Below are 18,207 nucleotides of genomic sequence, written 5' to 3' on the forward strand. Positions count from 1 at the left end.
ATGTTTTTCTTCAACCTTTTAAAGCTGATTTAAAAGCTGTACCCGTGATTTCAGCAATGATTTAGGCATTGTAAACATAACAGGCGAGTTTGATTTTCTGGTTTTGTCTCATTCCGGTTTCTCTAGGGTTTTGACTCATTCAGTAGGTTTATTTCCCGATTTATTGTCTTAAACAGCTCATTCGAAGATTTTGATTTTTTTGATGATTTTTGCAGTATTGATTTTTACAAAAAAAAGTTTAACTTCTTTTACATTTGCGAGAGCAAGTGTATTGCAATCAGGTACTTGACTTTTCCCCTTGAAGTTTCACTTTTCCCTCTTGTTTTGTACTTTATATGGCGTGTGGGGGGATGATTTTCATAGAAAAATTTTCAAATTTTAGAAAATAAAAATGTTCATTTTATTTTATTTAATTTAATTTTTTTTATGTTGTTTATGTTATTACTGCTCCATAAACCTTAAAGGCAGTCGGAACATTCAGGGTTTCGCCCTGATACGAGCAGTCTTGTTTTGTTTTCTTTTTACTCAAAATCAGGTGCCACAAATAATCATCGATTTGAATTGAGTGATATATCATATTAAAGCTCTTTTGGTCGTGTTTGAACCACATTAAAAAACATTTTTCGTTTTTCGTCTTATTTCGAGCGAATTACGCGAGCGAGCAGGCTCACATCAGCTTAATTATGCCTTGCTTTTGAGGCTAGTGAAAAGTTTACTAATGTGCTCCAATTTGTCTTTTGAAGGGTCGATGTTATATTCCATTCCTTTTTTTTTTAATCAATTTGACCTATTTCGGCCATAAGCATTTTTCTTCACTTCATTTTTAGTTGAAATAATGAACTAAAACAACAAGATGGAAAAGAACATCATACCAGGACTTCTCTTCAGCTCAGTGCGATCAACCGATTTTTTCTTTTGTGCCCTTGCCTAATAATTGCATGCAATTTTTTGTCTATTTTTCTGAGTTCGATAAATTTGCCTCCCGGCAAGAAGCAAGCATGGTCATCGTGGGCTTCGAACCACCTGCCTTCTGATTGAGTTGCGGATACTAAGTCACTTCACTATCGCTCATTATTTCTGTCTTGTATGGTGTACACGGGTATGATCTTGGGTTTTAGGTTTTCAGTCACCAATAAAGGCCAAGTTGGTCTATCTTACCACTGGCGCATCGAATTAGAAGACGGAAGAAGCTTAGATTACCCTGTTGAAGAGCAACAACCGTCGCATCTTAGACCGCTCTCTAGGCAGAACACCTCCCTGGACAAGAATAGTGCAGGCATGGTGCCAGAGATCCTTCCCCCACCGACTCCTGGTTATATACCTTTTAGTATAGAGCCCTTCGTGGGGACAATTAACGCAGGGAAGAAGAAGACATTCCACGTCAGATTTGCACCGTTGGATATCGGGGAGTTTAAAGGAAAACTTATATGCAGGTAAAAGTTAAATACAATATAAAGCATGATAGAAAATTGCTTCTATAAACTTCTATATTTCCTTAGTCTAACGTGCTGATTTTTTTTTTTGACTTAAGCCGTTACTAAAATAGTGATCAAATTTTAGCATCTACTTTTCAGTTCCTATTTTCTAAGCACTGCTTTTGACCTATTTAGTAACAGATAGATCAACATGTTTGGTGATTTTTCTGGATTCGAGAGAAATTTTTCATTATACTCGAGTAACGAAATCTGATCACTGTAGATTTTTAACAACCGACTCCTTTTTCATTCAAGAAAACGTTATCTTGAAACTGTGTTCAGGGCCATTTTTTATAATTCGTTTCAGTTTTTAGTTCATTTTGTGATTAGTATAGAGAATGATCCGGCCATTAATCTCAATAGCGATTGACGTCAAAAGCTCCAATTTTTTTTATTGTGTTTCCGAGACAATTCAAAACGGACCTGTAGCTCCATGGATGGTCTCCCTGGCAGTCTGTTTGGCGGTGTAGATTGTAGTTTATATAACTTCTCACAATGTAACGGCTTGCAGGACATTTTTTACTGATTATTATAATTCACTATCTTCGCAGCTGGAGAAGTTTCACTTCCTCTGTTTCTTTAGCATTCCAAATCTAGACCCCAACGAGCATGCAGGCAGCAATGGGATCATGGAGATCCAGATCTCTGGTTCGAGTGAGATGCCCTGTGTGCACTTCGAACTTCCAGAGTCAGACTACCTTTCTGGCAACAGACGAGACCCCACCAGGAAGGGACCGGGAGGGGAGCCAGCGGGTACTCTGGACCCTAATGCTAAAGTGCTAGAGTTTTCCGTCACTGGAGTGGGATTCAAAACTCACAAGTCAGTTGTTGATTTAAATATCTGAAAGAAAAGTTTTGGAAACAATTATCGGAGAAAGTGGATTTCCGTAAACTTTTCCGGTATTGTGAATCGCAACCAGATCTCCAGTAAATCTGTAAAGCAAAACAGTTTAGCGAGTTTTTAATACTTTATAACAAATTGTCTCTCTGTCTTAGGAGCTTCGACGTGATTAACCCGACCAAGAACACATACAGTTACTCGTGGCAGTGTCTGGACCTAAAGAGTGTGAAGAAAGAGACTGCCTTCAAGTGTCTCAACCCCAAGGGACAGATCTTGTCCGGGCACTCCACACAGGTATAGACTACACTACCAAAAAGCTCTCATCATATATAAATATAGCTTTTTTCCTTTTCACTTTGTCTGCTAATTGTACCTGTGGTAAAACTCTTTTTCTAGCGGTCTCATCATAATAAAATTAGGTATATTGCGTGATTGCTGTTTTGTATACCTATGATTATTATTTCCTCATCCCACTCTCCCGAGCTGTTGAATACGGAGACCAAGTATGCTTCAGTACCGTCGGAAACGTTAACGAAAGTTTCACCACTAAGTTATGGAATCTGTGGTTTTCTAAGGACTTTCAAAATGAAGTACAAGCTTTCCAAACTAGGAAGATGAAATGACAATCGTGCACGCGAAGACGTGTTTCTAAACGGTTAAACCTGTTCTAGATGGGTTTTGAGTTCCGACCGAGTGACCTTGGAGTGACGGAGTCCTTCTGGCGCTTCTCTATCCCTGGCCAGAAGATCAGTCTGCTGTTCCTTCTGGTAGGCACGACCTCCGAGCCAACTGTCCGATTCGAGAGGTCACACCTCAGCTTCAGATCGATCCTCGTTGGTATGTACTTACACTCTAGCTCAAACAAAATAAGTCCTGCCAAGTAAATATGACAAAAAACTTAATTAAATTTTGTCTACGAATTTTGAAAAATTGCGAAATTAGTTTAACACGCGCGGCATTTTTGTCCTGTGTTATAAGCAATTTTTTTTGGAAAGTTTAACAAAATGCAAGGTTTTGGCCTTTTTTTTCTAACAGGGTGGGATTTTTTGGCGTGAACTTAGCTCAAGTTTTTTTAATCTTGGCAGCGAAAGTATCCTGAAAAACATTTTTAATTGAGTCATTAATTTTTTGTTGTACTTAATTTACAATTTTTAGTGTCTTTTCTTGCTTTCAGGCGAGCAGTCCCATGAATTGATCCACCTCGAAAACGACGAGGACTTCCCTCTGTCCTACTCGTTCGATGCCGAGTCAATCTACACAGAGGGACGTGGAGCCATGATAGGCATCATGCCCATAGCCGGAGTGATCCCCCCTAAATCCAGGGCCCCGCTTGATCTGTTTTTTACTGCCCCCTCGGATAAGGAGTATAATTTCAACCTGATATGCAGGGTCAAGCACCGGAGGGAACCCTTGATGTTGAATGTGAAGGCAGAGGGTTTTAGTGTGAGGGCTGATTTAGTGTGTGAGAGTGCAAGCGGCCAAATGGTCAAATTGACTGCAAATGGACGAAATGAGATCAATCTCAAACAGGTATTTACCCACTGCATTTCGATGAACACTCAACTTTTCGGCCACTTGCTATCTTAACCACTTCGGTATTTGACAACTACCAGGTCACATGTTTATGATGAAGAATATTTAAAACAATAATGGTCCATAAGCTATACCCATTTGAGCAATGCGGGGAAAATTGCTTGGAAAAAGTTCAAAAAAATCAACAAAAATTTCAATTAGTTCTTGATGTATTCAAATAGCTTCTTGTACTTTCAACTCCCTTCATTGCGGATAAATTCTCCCCTGCATTTTTTGTATATTCTGGCTATAGTATTTCCAATTGCTATCGTTTATAGGTGGAACCGAATGAGCAAGCAGTGCGGAGTCTGCAAGTCTCGAACCCGGGCAAGTACGCGATATCGTACAAGTGGACCATCTCCAGCCACCGCGAACTAGTCTCCATTTCACCCGAGGAGGGAGAACTTAAACCCGGTCAAAAGTGCAGCACCACTCTCGCATTCCTCTCCGCCAAGAATTGTGAGCTGAGGAATTGCATATTGACTCTAGAGGTCAAGCGAGGCCCCAATTATCAAGTGGCGCTTCTGGGAAAATGTGTGGCGCCGTTGCTTGTCTTTTCGGCCAAGAAGGTCAACTTCGGAAGTGTTTTCTTGGCCCGTGCGGGCATGAAGCCATCTGTAGAGAATGTTCAGATCACAAACAGTGACTCGAAGCCTATTAGGTATTTATTTATTTCTAGCCAATTTAAAGACGTGGAATGTTCGAAGCCGACCATGATCCGTGCTCGTTGCTTAAGGGTGTGGCTACGATACTCAGCTCAGAAAAAAAATAAGTCATAAACTGCATGTAATTGTCAATCAGGGGCGCAGCAGTGCTTCTCAGTAAGGAGCTGAACAGCTCGTATGTTGGTCCCTCTTGGATAAATCTTTGGATAAGTAAAAAATAGTTGAACAACGGGAATATCGGGTTGCAGTGTAAGTAGCTTTGAATTTTGCATTATCTGGTTGAGTATTTGCTTTGATAATTGTTCCGGAAAGCAATGAATAATAGCTCAAGAAATTAAAAGGTCTCTTTGGTGAGCTGAAAAGATGTGATGAAGTGGCTAAAGAGGTGTGTGACGTTAAAATAGGTGTGATGACGTGGCTAAGGTCCCCTCCTGAAAACCGGAAGGTCTGTAGGCCAAAGTTTTCCATAATCTGAGCATGTTCAATCAAGAAAATTTAAAAAATTAAGGGCTTCAATTGCGGTTTTTAAGAAATTAAACAGCTCGATTTTTGATCTTTTACCTCCTGCTTCAATGATCTTAATTTAATGTATAAATTCTATTTTAGTGTGCAGTGTCTGTTCGAAGACACAGATGCTCTGCAAGTGGGTTTCCAGTCCTGCTCTCTGGATCCGGGCCAGTCCGCATCCGTCACTCTCACCTTTAGTCCCCACAGGGTGGGTGCAGTTGAAGAAGTGGTCGCATTCTTCCTCAACGGGCTGTCTACTTCCACCCTGCAAGTCAAGGGCGAAGGAATCACTGCAAATGTGGGTCACTTCTGTGTTTAAGTGTTTTTGCTCTGTATGAACTTTTACTTATTTCGATCGTGGTTTTTTTTTCAAGAAAAAGTTTTGTTAGTACCAATTTTTTTTTTCATTTAGACTTTTTGTCATTTATTTACACTTGCGACTTGCGATCGCAATGTATTAGTGTGAATTTTCTTTTTTTCCCAACCTAACTCGCAAGTATAAGTGATTATTTGATGCTACTTTTGCTAAAATCACGATCTGCAGCATTAGAAATTTCGTCTGCTTTATTTGTACCTAAAATTTAACGGTTTTTAACCGTCTGTGCCTGAGAGATTAGGGATTGAGATTATTTGCGTGGCAGATTTTTAAAATTGTTTCCAGGCTTATTTCTACTTTTTACACTTGCGAAGCGAGTGTATTAGTACGAACGTTCTTTTTTCCAACCCAAGTCGAAAATATTGGTGCTACTTTTGGGACACCTTTACAGCTTTTTCATAGCATGTGCTTTGACGGGCGAATAGTAATAAGTTAACACAGTTGATGCATTTTTAATTCACCAAATGAACCGAAAAACTTCAGCAATTTTCTAGCAATTTTTAGAAATTCATAATTTATACATAATGTGGCTTTATGCTTTGCAATTTGTTGCATGCAAAGTTAGTGTGGATGCCTTCAGTTTGTTATATTCTAAATTTTTACTTGCAAGATTGAGTATATTTGTATTTGGTGCCACTTTTGCTGAATTGTATTGGCAGTTTATTAGCATTTGTAGCTGCTTTATTCGTGACTAGTGTTTGTTGGTTGTTAAGCTTGCGTGGCTGAGTGGATAGTGTGTGAGACTCACAATCTCTCAGATTCGAATATTACACATAGCCGAGTTTTGCTAATTCGAGGCTTATTTCTACTTTTTCTTATTTCATTTGATAGAGCTGCTTTTTGGTCGTGATCTCGCAAGTGTTAGCGAAGCGAAGCTTCGCCTCTGTGTTTATTTCACTTTTTAAAGCTGTTTTTGTCGTGTTCTCGCTAGTTTCTGCGAAATGCAGCTACACCTCCGTCTTTAAAGTTGAGTTTGATTTTAAGATTCAAAATTAGGTTGGATATGTTAAAATTTTCACCAAAATGGGGAAAAAACGCCGTATCCAATTTATTCACATTGGGTTGATTTTTTTTCAAAGCGCCTATCAGAAAAATTTTATAAATTCGAAGAGCTTTAAGGCGATGAAATTTTTCCCGTAAAATTAATTTTCTAATAAGTTTTGTTGTTTCCAGATCGAAGCAGCAGATGGGATGAAGCTTCTGAACTTTGGCTCCGTCAAAGCAGGAAAACAGGCGAAGAAGCAGACGACTCTCACCAACCACACAAAAGTGCCGGTGACTTTTGACCTCTGTATGTCACCCACGTCACCAAGAGGGGTCACTCTGGCTCAGAGTGTGTCAATTACACCCTCGAAAGTGACCATGAAGCCCAATGAGTCTGTGAATGTAGTTGTCAAATTGTGTTCAAACGAGAGAATCCCTGCTTTCTCAGAAGAGGTTAGTAGTTGTTTATAGAATCAGTAGCAAGGCAACTGAGCTCGTCGGTCAAATTAATTTTTTTTCCTCAAACATTTTTGAAAACCTTTTTGAGTTCAATTGAAGTTCATCTGCTGAAAGTTATGTAAATTGCACTCTCCAAATACGAATGCTTAACACGATGACATCGTTGCGTTTTGTTCACATCTAAAATAAAGAGGAGGGGCTGATATTTCATGTTTTATCATTTTGTTCCGACTTTTCAAGAATATGATGGAATATTTGTGCTCGTGGTGGTTTTTTCTCAGTTAAAATTCGATTTTTTAATTAGCCATTTTTGACAGAAATTTTTCATATCACTTGAAAGCCTTGCCTTAAAAAACAAAGTAAAGCTGTTTTTACCGTTGTTTTACGTGTTATTATGGCTAAATGAGTGACGTAACGATGTAAGATATATAATACAAATATGTTCGTAAATGTTAGTTTGTTCACCATGCCAAGATTTTTTGAATTATGAAAGTGTTAAACTTGTTTTTGTTCCGACAGTGGAGGAACTTTGTATTCGGGTGTGTTTTAGTTTTTTTTCCCACGTAGAATCAGGTATCACAAATAATCATTGGATTGGGTCGAGTTATATATCATATTAAAGCCCTTTCAGTCGTGATTCAAACGACATTAAGAACTTTCGAACAATTTTCCCCTGTGTGGACAAAAAACCAGTTTCAAATTTTTGATTTTTGGTCTAATTTCAAACTAATAAGATGAGGCCAAGCAGGAAATTTTTTTTTGAAAATTTGGCCTTTTTCATTATGAATTTCGAATTAGCCTAATTTCTTATTTTTGTTTGTATTTTTGCACAGTAACTGGCTAATTTTATTCTAATTTGCTGTCTTTCTATCTTCCTCTTACTTTCAAGAAACAACGAAAATTAACTGTTGTTCTATTGTTTGAAATTTCATTAGTTTTTGTTTTTGTTCAGTCATTTTGGTCTTTTTATTTTTCTCTTACAAGAAACTGAATGGAACTTTACAGCTAAATTTATCTTAAAATATGATTTATCTGACTTGAAACGGATGAAAAGTTTTCTTATTTCTTTTTTTATTTTTTATTTTTCACAATTTTTCTTAAGTTGAATTTAATAAATGAAGGTATCACTGAAAGCTCTGGACAGTGAATCCAGCTCAAAATTGTATAAAAAAATTAGAATGTTTTTTTTTCAAGTTTGACTTTTTTGTACATAGGAAGAAACACTAGAATTGAGCTTAAAACAAACTAACTATAAAAAAAAAGAAATTAGGCAAATTCAGCTGATAATAAATCACTATTAAAATTTTTCATTCTATTTTTGCTCAAGAAAGTTTTCGAACTAGCTTTTCTCGACTAAATTTTTTTTAAACTTTCAATCGAATCACGACTTCAATGAAGTTCGTCGCTCGACCTCTCTTGATGTATGTTTTGGGTACTTTTGACGTTCATTTAGAAATTTCATTTTGGATTTTAAAAAGAATCAGAAACACACCCGAATACGGAGTACCTGCGCAATTTTTGGTCGGAGCAAAAAGTAATGATGTTGCACGTTTGCTGAGGCGGATAATCAACAAACAGCCATATCTTGAATCCGAAATTGCATCTAAATGTAAATTACATCAAAATTATGTAAGAAATGCATAAAAACAATGACAATCTGTTATGTTGCATAACAATATTAATTTTTGTCTTGTTGGAATGGTAATCCTATTTTCGGTTTGTTGGCCCTTCGGCTTGTTGGCCTACCACCATTTGCTGATAGTAGTGCATGTTTGAATGTCTGCTGTGTTGTATGTTAGGTGTACCTGGAGATGGCTGGGAGTAGTGTGCCAGTGTTCAGTGTGAGTGGCAGTGTGGTGGACCAGAGTGTGCGTCTGGACACACAGGCAGTGCCATTCGGGGCAGTCGTGGCCAGGGGCGAGAGCAGACGCCGACTACTCATGACCAACGACGGCGACATAGGAGTGTAGTATGTACCATCACAACTCCATACTATTCCATACCTCACTCGGATCTTTTCTCTCTTACCCCCCCCTTTACAAAAGAAGAGAAGTTAGTTACTAGCTACAAAAGTCGCATCTGCTTAAATGTTGAGTTTTACATTTTTGGGGGTGAATTTTAAAGGGATAGTTTGAGAGGGGCAGAAAAAGAGATCCTTTTACTCTGCACTACACTGTCAGCAAAACTTCATGTTCTTCATGCTGAATTTGATTTATTCGCGGTTTATATATTGATTTCTTTTTGAACTCATTTCAACTTCATTTGCTAACTGGAAAGCAAATTACGCTCTCAAATGACAAGTGCAAATGGCGCAAAAAAACGTGAGTGAAAACACATCAAAAATAGCTTTAAGATGGTATCTTTTTTTCTGTCAAAAAATCGATTTTCTTTGTTTTTTTTTAGGTCATTGACATTTTCCTACTGTCTGTTTTCTTGTTTGCATCATTAGTAAACCTGATTACTGATATAATTTAAGGTTTTTTTAGTGAATTTTCCTAAATTAAATGATTTTCATGATTATCTTTAGCTTCAATTGGGACGTGGCCAAATTCAAGCCGGACTTCAGCATAGTTCCATCTAAAGGGTATATCGCACCAGGGATGGACCTGCCTTTGGAAATTGCATTCCAGCCTTCAGTTGTGAACGCAGACATCCGATACAGCAACCTCACTTGTAATATAGAGGGGGGCAAACCTCTTAAGCTCACCCTTACTGGAGTGTGTGCTGCGTGTCCTCCTACTGGAAAGGAACTTGTCCAGTTCCAATGTAGTGTGCGAGAGACCGACCGTAAAATGGTCAGCATCAGCAACAAGACCGGATCCCAGTGGGTTCTGACTCCGGTTATCGAGGGCGAATTCTTCCAGGGTCCAGATACCCTGGTTATTGACGCAGGTGCAACAAAACCGTACAACATTTCATACAAGCCATTCCGAATGACGTCGGCTGATAAGAAGCACCTGGGATCAGTTTTCTTCGCACTTCCGGATGGAAGTGGACTTTTGTATAATCTGCAAGGTGCCGCGGATCCTCCAAAGCCGGTAGACACTATCATCCGGGAGGTTCCTTCCAAACAGCCTCACACTGAGTTGATTCCTGTTAGTAACTGGGAGAAGACTCCGCAGAGGTTCAAGGTCATCATAGACCTGATGAAGCCGGATAAACTGGACCCCTCTACTCAACTTAATGGACTGGATTATTTGGACGTGCCTGGATTGACCAAAAGAGACTACAAACTGAATTTCTACTCGCATAAAGAGGGGAACTTCCAGGCCAAGGTATATTTCCATATTTCGAATGATAATTTTTGCATTTTTTTTCCTGTTCTATTAATTCATTTTTGAGACCTTTGATCTTTACACCTACTGAACCTACTTAATTAAATGCTTCTTCCGGTTTCATTGACTGTTGTTCGATGACAAAAAAAAACTTTTCTGATTATTAAATTAATAGTACTAGTTTTGTACTTTTTCTGTATTCGGTTGGAAATTCCTTTTTTTCGCCAAAAACTGTTTATTGCAATTTATTACGATTGACCATAAGCCATTATGTTCGTTTGGGTTGTTCAAAGGATCGTACGATTAAGAATGAAAATTATGGTCGTTCAAAGGGTGGTACGATTAAGAATGAATACTATGTTTGTTTGTGTTTTTGTCAGGTGACGTTTGTGAACGAGAAGAGTGGCGAGTATGTGTTCTTCTTCCTCAACCTGAGAGTCAGTCTGCCTGGAGTGATGGAGACTGTGGAACTGGAGACCCCCTGCAGACACCCCCTCTCCCACTCCATCACACTCGCCAACCCCCTCCCCAACAACGGGGTCACATTCTACGCCAGCTGTCCCTGTCCAGAGATACTCATGCCCCCGCAGTTCGTTATTGCGCCAGAGTCTTCAGTGAGTTCACACCCCTCCTCTATTCTTTTTTAGTCCCCCCCCCCGGTCTCGTCAGATGAGTACTATCAGAGTAACTACAATACAATTGAGGCTATTGTATCGTCTAAGAAAATTTGGTTCAAAAAAGTTGTCTCTTTTTTTTTCATTCATGCAATTTCAATTTACAAGTAAACTTTTTATTTATACAATTTTTCGATTAAAAGGAAGATGTCTTCTCTGCCAATTTGCAGAGCAGTTCGTCATGTTATGTTGGTAGTTCCGATTGTCAAGAATAAAAGTCGGCTTAATTTTTAATCTCTTTTTTTTATACTTACCTACCATCCCTTCAACTCAAGCTAAGAGTTCATGTGCAACTTAGAGTAAATTTACATGTTTAAGTACACTTACAGCAAGTTTAATAGCGATTCATGTTTAAGTACAACTTACAGCAACTTGTGCATGTTTCAGTGTGATTTCAACATAGAGTATCTTCCTCTGAGAGTGGAGGAAACTTCGGTCAAGTTAGTTCTGAACAGCACTGAGTTAGGAAGCTACACTTATGACCTGGTGCTTCGCAGTCTGCCCCCCAGACCAGAGAAGCCCCTGTTCTTCCGCGCTCCTCTGGGGTCCCAGCAGACCCTAACAGCCACATTCCTCAACTACTCCAAGGCCAAGTGCGAGTACACCATCAAGGTCAGTTAATTATCTTTTCACTTTTTCACGCCTTTTACGTATTTTCTCTGTCAAGTTCATATAGATTTTTTCAATTAAAAAGCAAAGCGTTCAGAGATGATTTTTTTTATCTAAAATTTTGAAAAGCGAACTATCTCATTTTCACAATAACTTAATAGATGAATCAATATAAACTAAGTGAGTGTCTATCGAGTTTATTTTTGAGTAAAATGAATTTGCTTAGTGTAGTGAATTACACCACTTCAAGCAAATTAGACTAATTGAAAAATATTTTGTTTACTTTGTTTTCCTATTTTTGCAATGATATCAATTATCTCAGCTTAGAAAATAATTTATTCTGTGTAGATTGAACAGCCCGAGAGGACTGCGGGCAAAGAGGACTTTTCGGTTGAGAAGACAATCATCCCTGCAGCTCCTGGAACTAGCGCAGGAACCGAAGTCTCTTTCGATGTCACCTTCGAACCCTCCTGTCTTGGGGACGTCAAGGCTGAAATGCGGATTTTCTCCCAAGTGGGTGGGGACTATTTGTTCATGTTGCACGGAACAGCAACCACGCCCAAACCTCAGGGTCCATTCAGCGTTAAAGCGGGGGGATCTATGACGATTCCTTTCAAAAATATCTTCCATTCACAACAACAATTTGTATTCTCGATTGACAATCCGGCGTTCACTGTGAAAGGCAACGAGAATCTAAAGGGGAAGAAATCAACCAATCTGCACGTGGCATTTGAAGGCAACCCAGATGGGTCAAAGATGCCATGTATGGGCAAATTGATGGTCTCGTGTCCAAAAAGTATGGCCGGCAAAAACACTTCATGGTCGTTCTATATCAAAGGCACGCATTGAACTTGAAAAATTCCACAACTTGAGCCACAGTGACTTAAAACGCTTAAAATTGATTAAATCATTCCAGAAAATCATCATAGTTGTAAGTTACACACAATGTGTGAGTTTACTGTACAGAAAAACTGTAAAAACATATTTTTGTCAACTGTAAATAGAATTGTACATTTGCATAATCCGAATTCAACTCTTTTATTGCTTATATAATCTTTTATTTCCTTAAATTAGTCGTCCGTGGTTTTTTTATGAAAGTATAATTGGATCCTTGTTTGCTTGATTTTTCCATTTGATTTGGATTTCGCTTTTTCATGAAATTTCTAATTGCTTCCTTTTTTGGACGGTAAGCTTTGTAAATTGGAATATAGTTTTATCTTTCAAACACCTGTACGTTATTGCCGGGCGTTCTCAAGCTGTGAAGGTTTTTTCAGACTTAAATCTGAAATCTCGTTAACTTTAATATCCATCCCGACCGAAATAGGACGCATGTAAGTTTGAAATCGATTACATTTAATCGAGCAATTAACAAGCAATCAACTGGCAAATGTTTTTGTTCTGCACTCACACATAATCCCAAGGGATAAGCTCAGGTAAATGAATTAACCATATCATAATAAACTTATTTACCCGCCGCTTTTTCATTTCAACTATTCATAATTTTGCATTCGTCATTTCGAACCAGCAGTCTCAGTTTGAAACAATCAACTTTACCTGAATTTCACACGCAAACCACAGAAATGAGAAGCTTTTTCACCTCAGGCAGAAAGTAAGTACTCCAAATTTAATACAATAAGGTAGAAACGAAAACAATTATTACCAAAGATTTGAAAACAAATTAGCCAAATATCAGCTTTTTGTATTTTTCAACAACTTTTAAATTTGCAGGTCCTCAGATACCAACGCCTCTGGAAAGATGGATTCTGGTGCTAAGTTTAAGAATTCCGATTTTTCATTTGGGGCCAAAATCTCCCGATCTACTCGAATGTCAATTGAATCATGTCTTAATCCGAATCCGCGAATGACTCCAAGAACCCATCACAACAATTCTTCGGCATCGTCGACAAGTCACTCCTCAAACTCTCGTCGTCGTGACGTTTCTCTTGGATCATCTACCTCGGGAAAACTGTCATCATCCGAGTCACTCAGCTCCGAAGGCTCCTTGACTTCCCAAAGCTCCTTGCAATTATCGGGGTTCAAATCTTCAAATGACTCGAGAAGCTCAACGTCGGGATCCGTTGGAACTTCATCGTTTTCTGAAAGTATCAACAGTCACAATACTTCAAGAGGAGCAACTCATATGCACAACTGGACAACGGTGGACCACTCATTTTCTGGATTAATCTCTGGGAATCTCAGCCAATCATTAAACTGCACTATGGACTCAATTGGGACTCATCAGGTGACGAAAAGCCAGGTGCGAAAATGCGAAAGACCTGTCAAAGAGTATTGCTCTCGCAATTTGCCTCGAATGAGCAGACGCCTAGAAGCTGTCCATGTTTCTAACAAGCCTTGTCAATTCCCAGAAATGACCACAGTTCTCAGAAATCCAGGCAAGCAATTCAGTATATTATTGCATAATTCAATAAAATTATTTAGCCATTTTGCTGGTGATTTCAGAAATACAAAAAAGTTTTTAAGTAAAAAACATGAAAAGACGAAGTGTTTCGAATATTCCAAAACTTTTTCTGCTCGGTTAAGTGTTCTTGATTTGATTTATGCTTTATAATCTTAAGTAACAAATGTTTTTTTGTTTTCCAGAGCTCATCCAGATGTTCTACAAATACCTCATTTTGGAACACGCTGAAGAGAATCTCGAATTTTGGACTGCATGTGAAGTGTACAAGGAGACACGGAATGGGCAGAAAAGAATGGGCCTGGCTGATCAGATTGTGAATAAGTACATCTCTGAACTGTCAATCAAACAGGTCAACTTGCCCGCCGCAGTCCGCAACAATGTTCTCCACGCGTTCTTAGAAGCCAACTTTAGCTGGTGAGTTGGACCATCATTTTTTTGGGGCAAATTAGTTTTCAGCTTACAAAACACTAAAATTTTATGGGTGAGAGAATAGTTTTACTGCAAGTAAGAGTCTAAACGGAAACCAGCTGACGTTTTTTTTTTTTATATAGAGCCGTCTAAAATAAATCCATCTAAAATATTTTAGATGGATCAGTGTAAAAGCGAAAAACAAAATCAGTGTAAAAGTGTATAAACAAAATTCAGTTTTTGTAAAATTAAAGTTTAATTTGAAGTTTGTAACTTGTTTAGTACTCTCTTCAACGAGGCACAGACCACTGTATTCTGCAACATGGCTAGAGACTCTCTCCCCCGATTCAAAACCACGCCTCAATTCCAACACAAAATGGCATCCAGGAAAGATAGATACTCCTCATCATCAAAACCCACCGCACCTTCAACGCCTCCAAGGCCATCTTGTCCACGCCCTCATAGTGACAGCCACGACGTGCATAAACTATGCTTTTGGAGCTTCACAACTTAAAAATGACCAATTTACGGTCACAGCAATAACAAAATGATGAATATCATGAAGTAGATCTAAGTACTGATAATGCCAATTAAATAACAAACTGAACAATTCCATTAACTTCTAAAATATTGTATATACTAATTAAGATCAATTCAACTTTTTTCTACCTTCTTTTGTTTTTCGAAAGTGTAGTGTGGTACCGGTATTCAACTTGTTAAAGAAACATGTAAAATTTACCACCTTACAGCTGAGTTATTAGGAGTAATGAACATAGTGAAGACTCTTATATAGATCTTGCTGATTTTTCTTTTTTTTTCAGGAAAAATCTTAAAAGTCTATAAATACTACAGATGTGCATTCATACATTTTCATGCATTTATGGTTGCACTTAGGAATATATGCTCTTTTTGAGATCAGTTGAAATTCTTCTGCTGAAAGTGACGTAAATAGCATTCTCCAGATACGACCGTGGAAATGACGCTTTCTAGGTTTGTAGTTTCGAAACTGGATTTTAATTTTTAATTGTCCAGCGGAATAAAAATTTTTTTGTTGATCCCGTTTTTCTCAAGTTGGGTTAAAGTTGTCAAAAAAGCGCCAATCATAAATCGTTCTAGGAATTCAAACAGCTTAAAGGGCATCTATTTTTTTTCTATGAAAATCAAAAATGAGATTTTTCAACAAAGTCAGTGTTTTATTTTCTGTTTACCTGTTCATTAATCTTTTTCAATCTTCGATTGGCTATGTTTTTCACAGCATGTCACTGTCAATGGCCATCGAATAGCTATTAGCACATGGCGATGACGACGAAGACACTACAGCAGCAGTTTTAAGTAATTGAAGCATTTTCGCATGTTCCGACTTCGAATGAAGTATGACGGAAAACTTGTGCTCGCCATCTTTTTTTCTGTTTATTTTTGAGTTTGTAACCAGCAATTTTAAATGTTTTATTCAAATCATTTGTAAAACATTAAACACAATTTGAAAAAAAAAATTAATTTACTCGAGACAATTATCGAAATAAAATTGTATTTTATTTAGCGTGTTGGACTACAGAATAAAAAACTTAAAACAAAATCGAAAATGTTTGCTCTTGGACTAATTCGTCATTAAAAAAAATTCATTGGCTATGAACGGCCGGTAGTTTTTCACGTCGATACGAGTTGACTTCTTGAGCTTTCGTCATTTCACTTCAAACTTACTTCAAACAACTTTCTTCAAATCGTTCGAGGTGGTTGACGCTTAATCTTGAATGGTCCATTTAAAAGTAAATTTTTAGAAGCCAAATTTGGTTATATTGTGAACAAGATCCGGTTAATCAACTTATCACGAAAAGGATTTACCAGATTTTAGTGCAATTTATTTGAAGAATTGTTGGTACCGTGAAAATTCTCGCGCATGGCAAATGGTTCAGGACCAAAAGTGTTAAGGTTTTCTCATACAAAATAGGTGCAAGGTCTAGAAAACCGTCCCAATTCGACTAAAGCTAATGTCACCTTGGGCCTAGTTAGTGTAGTTAATGAAAGTTTAACTCTGCATCAGCGGGCAATGCCATCAGGACTTGCAAAGATCAACAACTTGTTTCTTCTTAAGAATTTTCTACCCCATAATTGTCTGCACTGTTGTAGCGTAGTTTGGTTACTTTTTTGTCGAGCATATCGATATTTTTTTTGTGGAATCTAGATTGACTGCTAAGCGAGACTTTTGCTGGCACCCAGCACTGGTGCAGAACGCAAGGAAAAATAGTTATTTTTTGTTTTGTTTCAGGATATAGAGCGGTGTGTTGCTTGGTGGCTCCGCTGTTTGAGACTGAGCATCTGTTCGCTGAGTTTCTTTTGGTAGCACGATGCGACTCAAGGCAATTAAGACAGTGTCATTTGTTTATTGGTAGCTTGTATTGTTATCTGAAGAGAGTTTTAAAAAATTGGGATGACGCTCAATGTAGTGTTGCACGTGATCCATTGGACGTTATTTGTGTTGTAGTTGCATTCCAAGTGCCTGTCTGTATTACTTTTAGAATTTATTTCTATGTAGTCTGATGTTCTTGGTTGGAACGTGTTTTCTTGGTTAATGTTTTTTTACCTTGTTTGCTCTGATCCAAGCTCTAGCTTTTCAAACGCGCAGTAGTTCTTTAAAGATTCCGTTAAATCTTTCAACCTTGCATTTCTACGAACGTGGAGTATACAGAGTTACTCTATTTCATCAGTAGTTCATACCGTTTATTCGAACGAGCCAGACATAGATTTTTAAGGAGTTTTAATCAGAAGAGTAGTCGATGATTTAAAGTTAAGTTTTGATTCCATGAGAATGCAGCATGCTTTATGATTGCTCGAGACTCCCTGTTTTTAATGCCTTCCAAAACGTCAATTTAATCAATTATTTTGCTACTACAAAAATTGAATTACCACATTTTTGATATAGTTTGACTTTTGCTTGGTTGTTATGTGTTTTGTAAGTTTTGAGTTAGGACCGAGTTGGTTAACTCATAGAGTAATTTCGGATAGGGTACACCGTCTGCTCGTCACGCTATCTTATTTTCGGCCGGATAGATTCGTGCAACTTCTTAGTCTAATACCGATCCTAATCTTACTCTTATACTATCTAGTCTCAGGTTGTTTAACTAGTCTCTGCTAGGCTCAATAGATCTAGGGTATACTGGTTTATTGCGGCTGCTGAAGTGCTCGGGAGAGTCCAACTAATTTCTAAGTTAAATTCAAATCTCTCTGGTGCTGAAATTACAAGTAACTTCAGCACTTACAAATAAGTGGGTTGTTAGTTAGATGGATCATGATTGGTTAATATTAAATACTTTACATTGGTAAAATATCTAATTTATCCAATCATAAAATGTAGTTTAGATCAGGTTCCACCCATCCGGGTTTTACAGAGTTTTTTAGAATAGTTCTTCTGCAATTCGAAGGATGGATGATGGACGTTGGTGTTTGGCGAACATCTTATTTCTTCTGTTTCCTTTTTGTTAAAGAAGTTCCAGGAAGCTGGAGTTAGAGACATAAGACGTTGTGTCTTCTAGTGACAACGACTAAGTCTTCGCAACAAACTCAAATCTGATTTCAGAATGGTTGGCTATGTCAGGTTTTTCTGTTCTGCGTGGAGAACTTCTTTTGTGTCTGATCTAGTTTGGGAATGGCGTGGAGATTGTGCGTGGAGGGGATGCCTGGTTACTCGGATCTGTACGTATACTTGAACATCGAGGTGGTCATTGGTCTAGTTCAATGAAGTCCTTTTCTGCGAAGTCAAGTCGTACTCTAAATCCTTTGAGTTGTGATTGTGAGTGGCATATCGATTGTGGTTGGTCATTCTCTCTCGAGTGTAGTGGGGTCGTTTTGTCTTTAGATGTTCGTCCTTGGTGTTGTATTCTGATCTATGTATTGCATAATGTAATTTACATTTTATAAAACATTTAATTAGTTTAATATTTTTTAA

At 38.0% G+C, this 18,207-nt stretch overlaps 2 protein-coding genes across 5 annotated transcripts in view; both read left to right on the forward strand.

Moving 5' to 3' along the window:
* The window catches only part of LOC134844021 (hydrocephalus-inducing protein homolog), a 79,806-nt gene extending 67,341 nt beyond the window's left edge, over positions 1-12,465 (forward strand). For all 4 annotated transcript variants that reach the window (XM_063860471.1, XM_063860475.1, XM_063860474.1 and 1 more), the window contains 13 exons: positions 1,119-1,433; positions 2,059-2,295; positions 2,472-2,610; positions 2,988-3,153; positions 3,491-3,846; positions 4,167-4,549; positions 5,160-5,358; positions 6,610-6,873; positions 8,679-8,848; positions 9,407-10,154; positions 10,535-10,768; positions 11,216-11,440; positions 11,786-12,465. In XM_063860471.1, coding sequence (XP_063716541.1) covers positions 1,119-1,433; positions 2,059-2,295; positions 2,472-2,610; positions 2,988-3,153; positions 3,491-3,846; positions 4,167-4,549; positions 5,160-5,358; positions 6,610-6,873; positions 8,679-8,848; positions 9,407-10,154; positions 10,535-10,768; positions 11,216-11,440; positions 11,786-12,286 — 3,937 coding nt within the window. In that variant the 3' untranslated portion in view covers positions 12,287-12,465. The remainder of the gene's footprint in view (positions 1-1,118; positions 1,434-2,058; positions 2,296-2,471; positions 2,611-2,987; positions 3,154-3,490; positions 3,847-4,166; positions 4,550-5,159; positions 5,359-6,609; positions 6,874-8,678; positions 8,849-9,406; positions 10,155-10,534; positions 10,769-11,215; positions 11,441-11,785) is intronic.
* Positions 12,466-13,655: 1,190 nt separating this feature from the next.
* LOC134844980 (regulator of G-protein signaling 21-like) lies at positions 13,656-14,778 on the forward strand. The gene is made up of 3 exons (XM_063861807.1): positions 13,656-13,830; positions 14,039-14,270; positions 14,547-14,778. The coding sequence occupies exons 1-3, from the start codon at positions 13,656-13,658 to the stop codon at positions 14,776-14,778; spliced, it is 639 nt and encodes a 212-aa protein (XP_063717877.1).
* Positions 14,779-18,207: the final 3,429 nt, after the last annotated feature.

Source organism: Symsagittifera roscoffensis, chromosome 4, assembly GCF_963678635.1.
Source record: "Symsagittifera roscoffensis chromosome 4, txSymRosc1.1, whole genome shotgun sequence".
In the NCBI taxonomy this organism is placed as follows: domain Eukaryota; kingdom Metazoa; phylum Xenacoelomorpha; order Acoela; family Convolutidae; genus Symsagittifera; species Symsagittifera roscoffensis.

What these genes read in the sequence shown, in the direction of transcription:
- LOC134844980 (XM_063861807.1), top strand. Translation starts at nt 13,656, where the DNA reads ATGGACTCAATTGGGACTCATCAGGTGACGAAAAGCCAGGTGCGAAAA. An exon ending in CACAGTTCTCAGAAATCCAG is followed by an intron (nt 13,831 to 14,038) that starts GCAAGCAATTCA and finishes TTTGTTTTCCAG; the next exon opens with AGCTCATCCAGATGTTCTAC. An exon ending in TTAGAAGCCAACTTTAGCTG is followed by an intron (nt 14,271 to 14,546) that starts GTGAGTTGGACC and finishes TAACTTGTTTAG; the next exon opens with TACTCTCTTCAACGAGGCAC.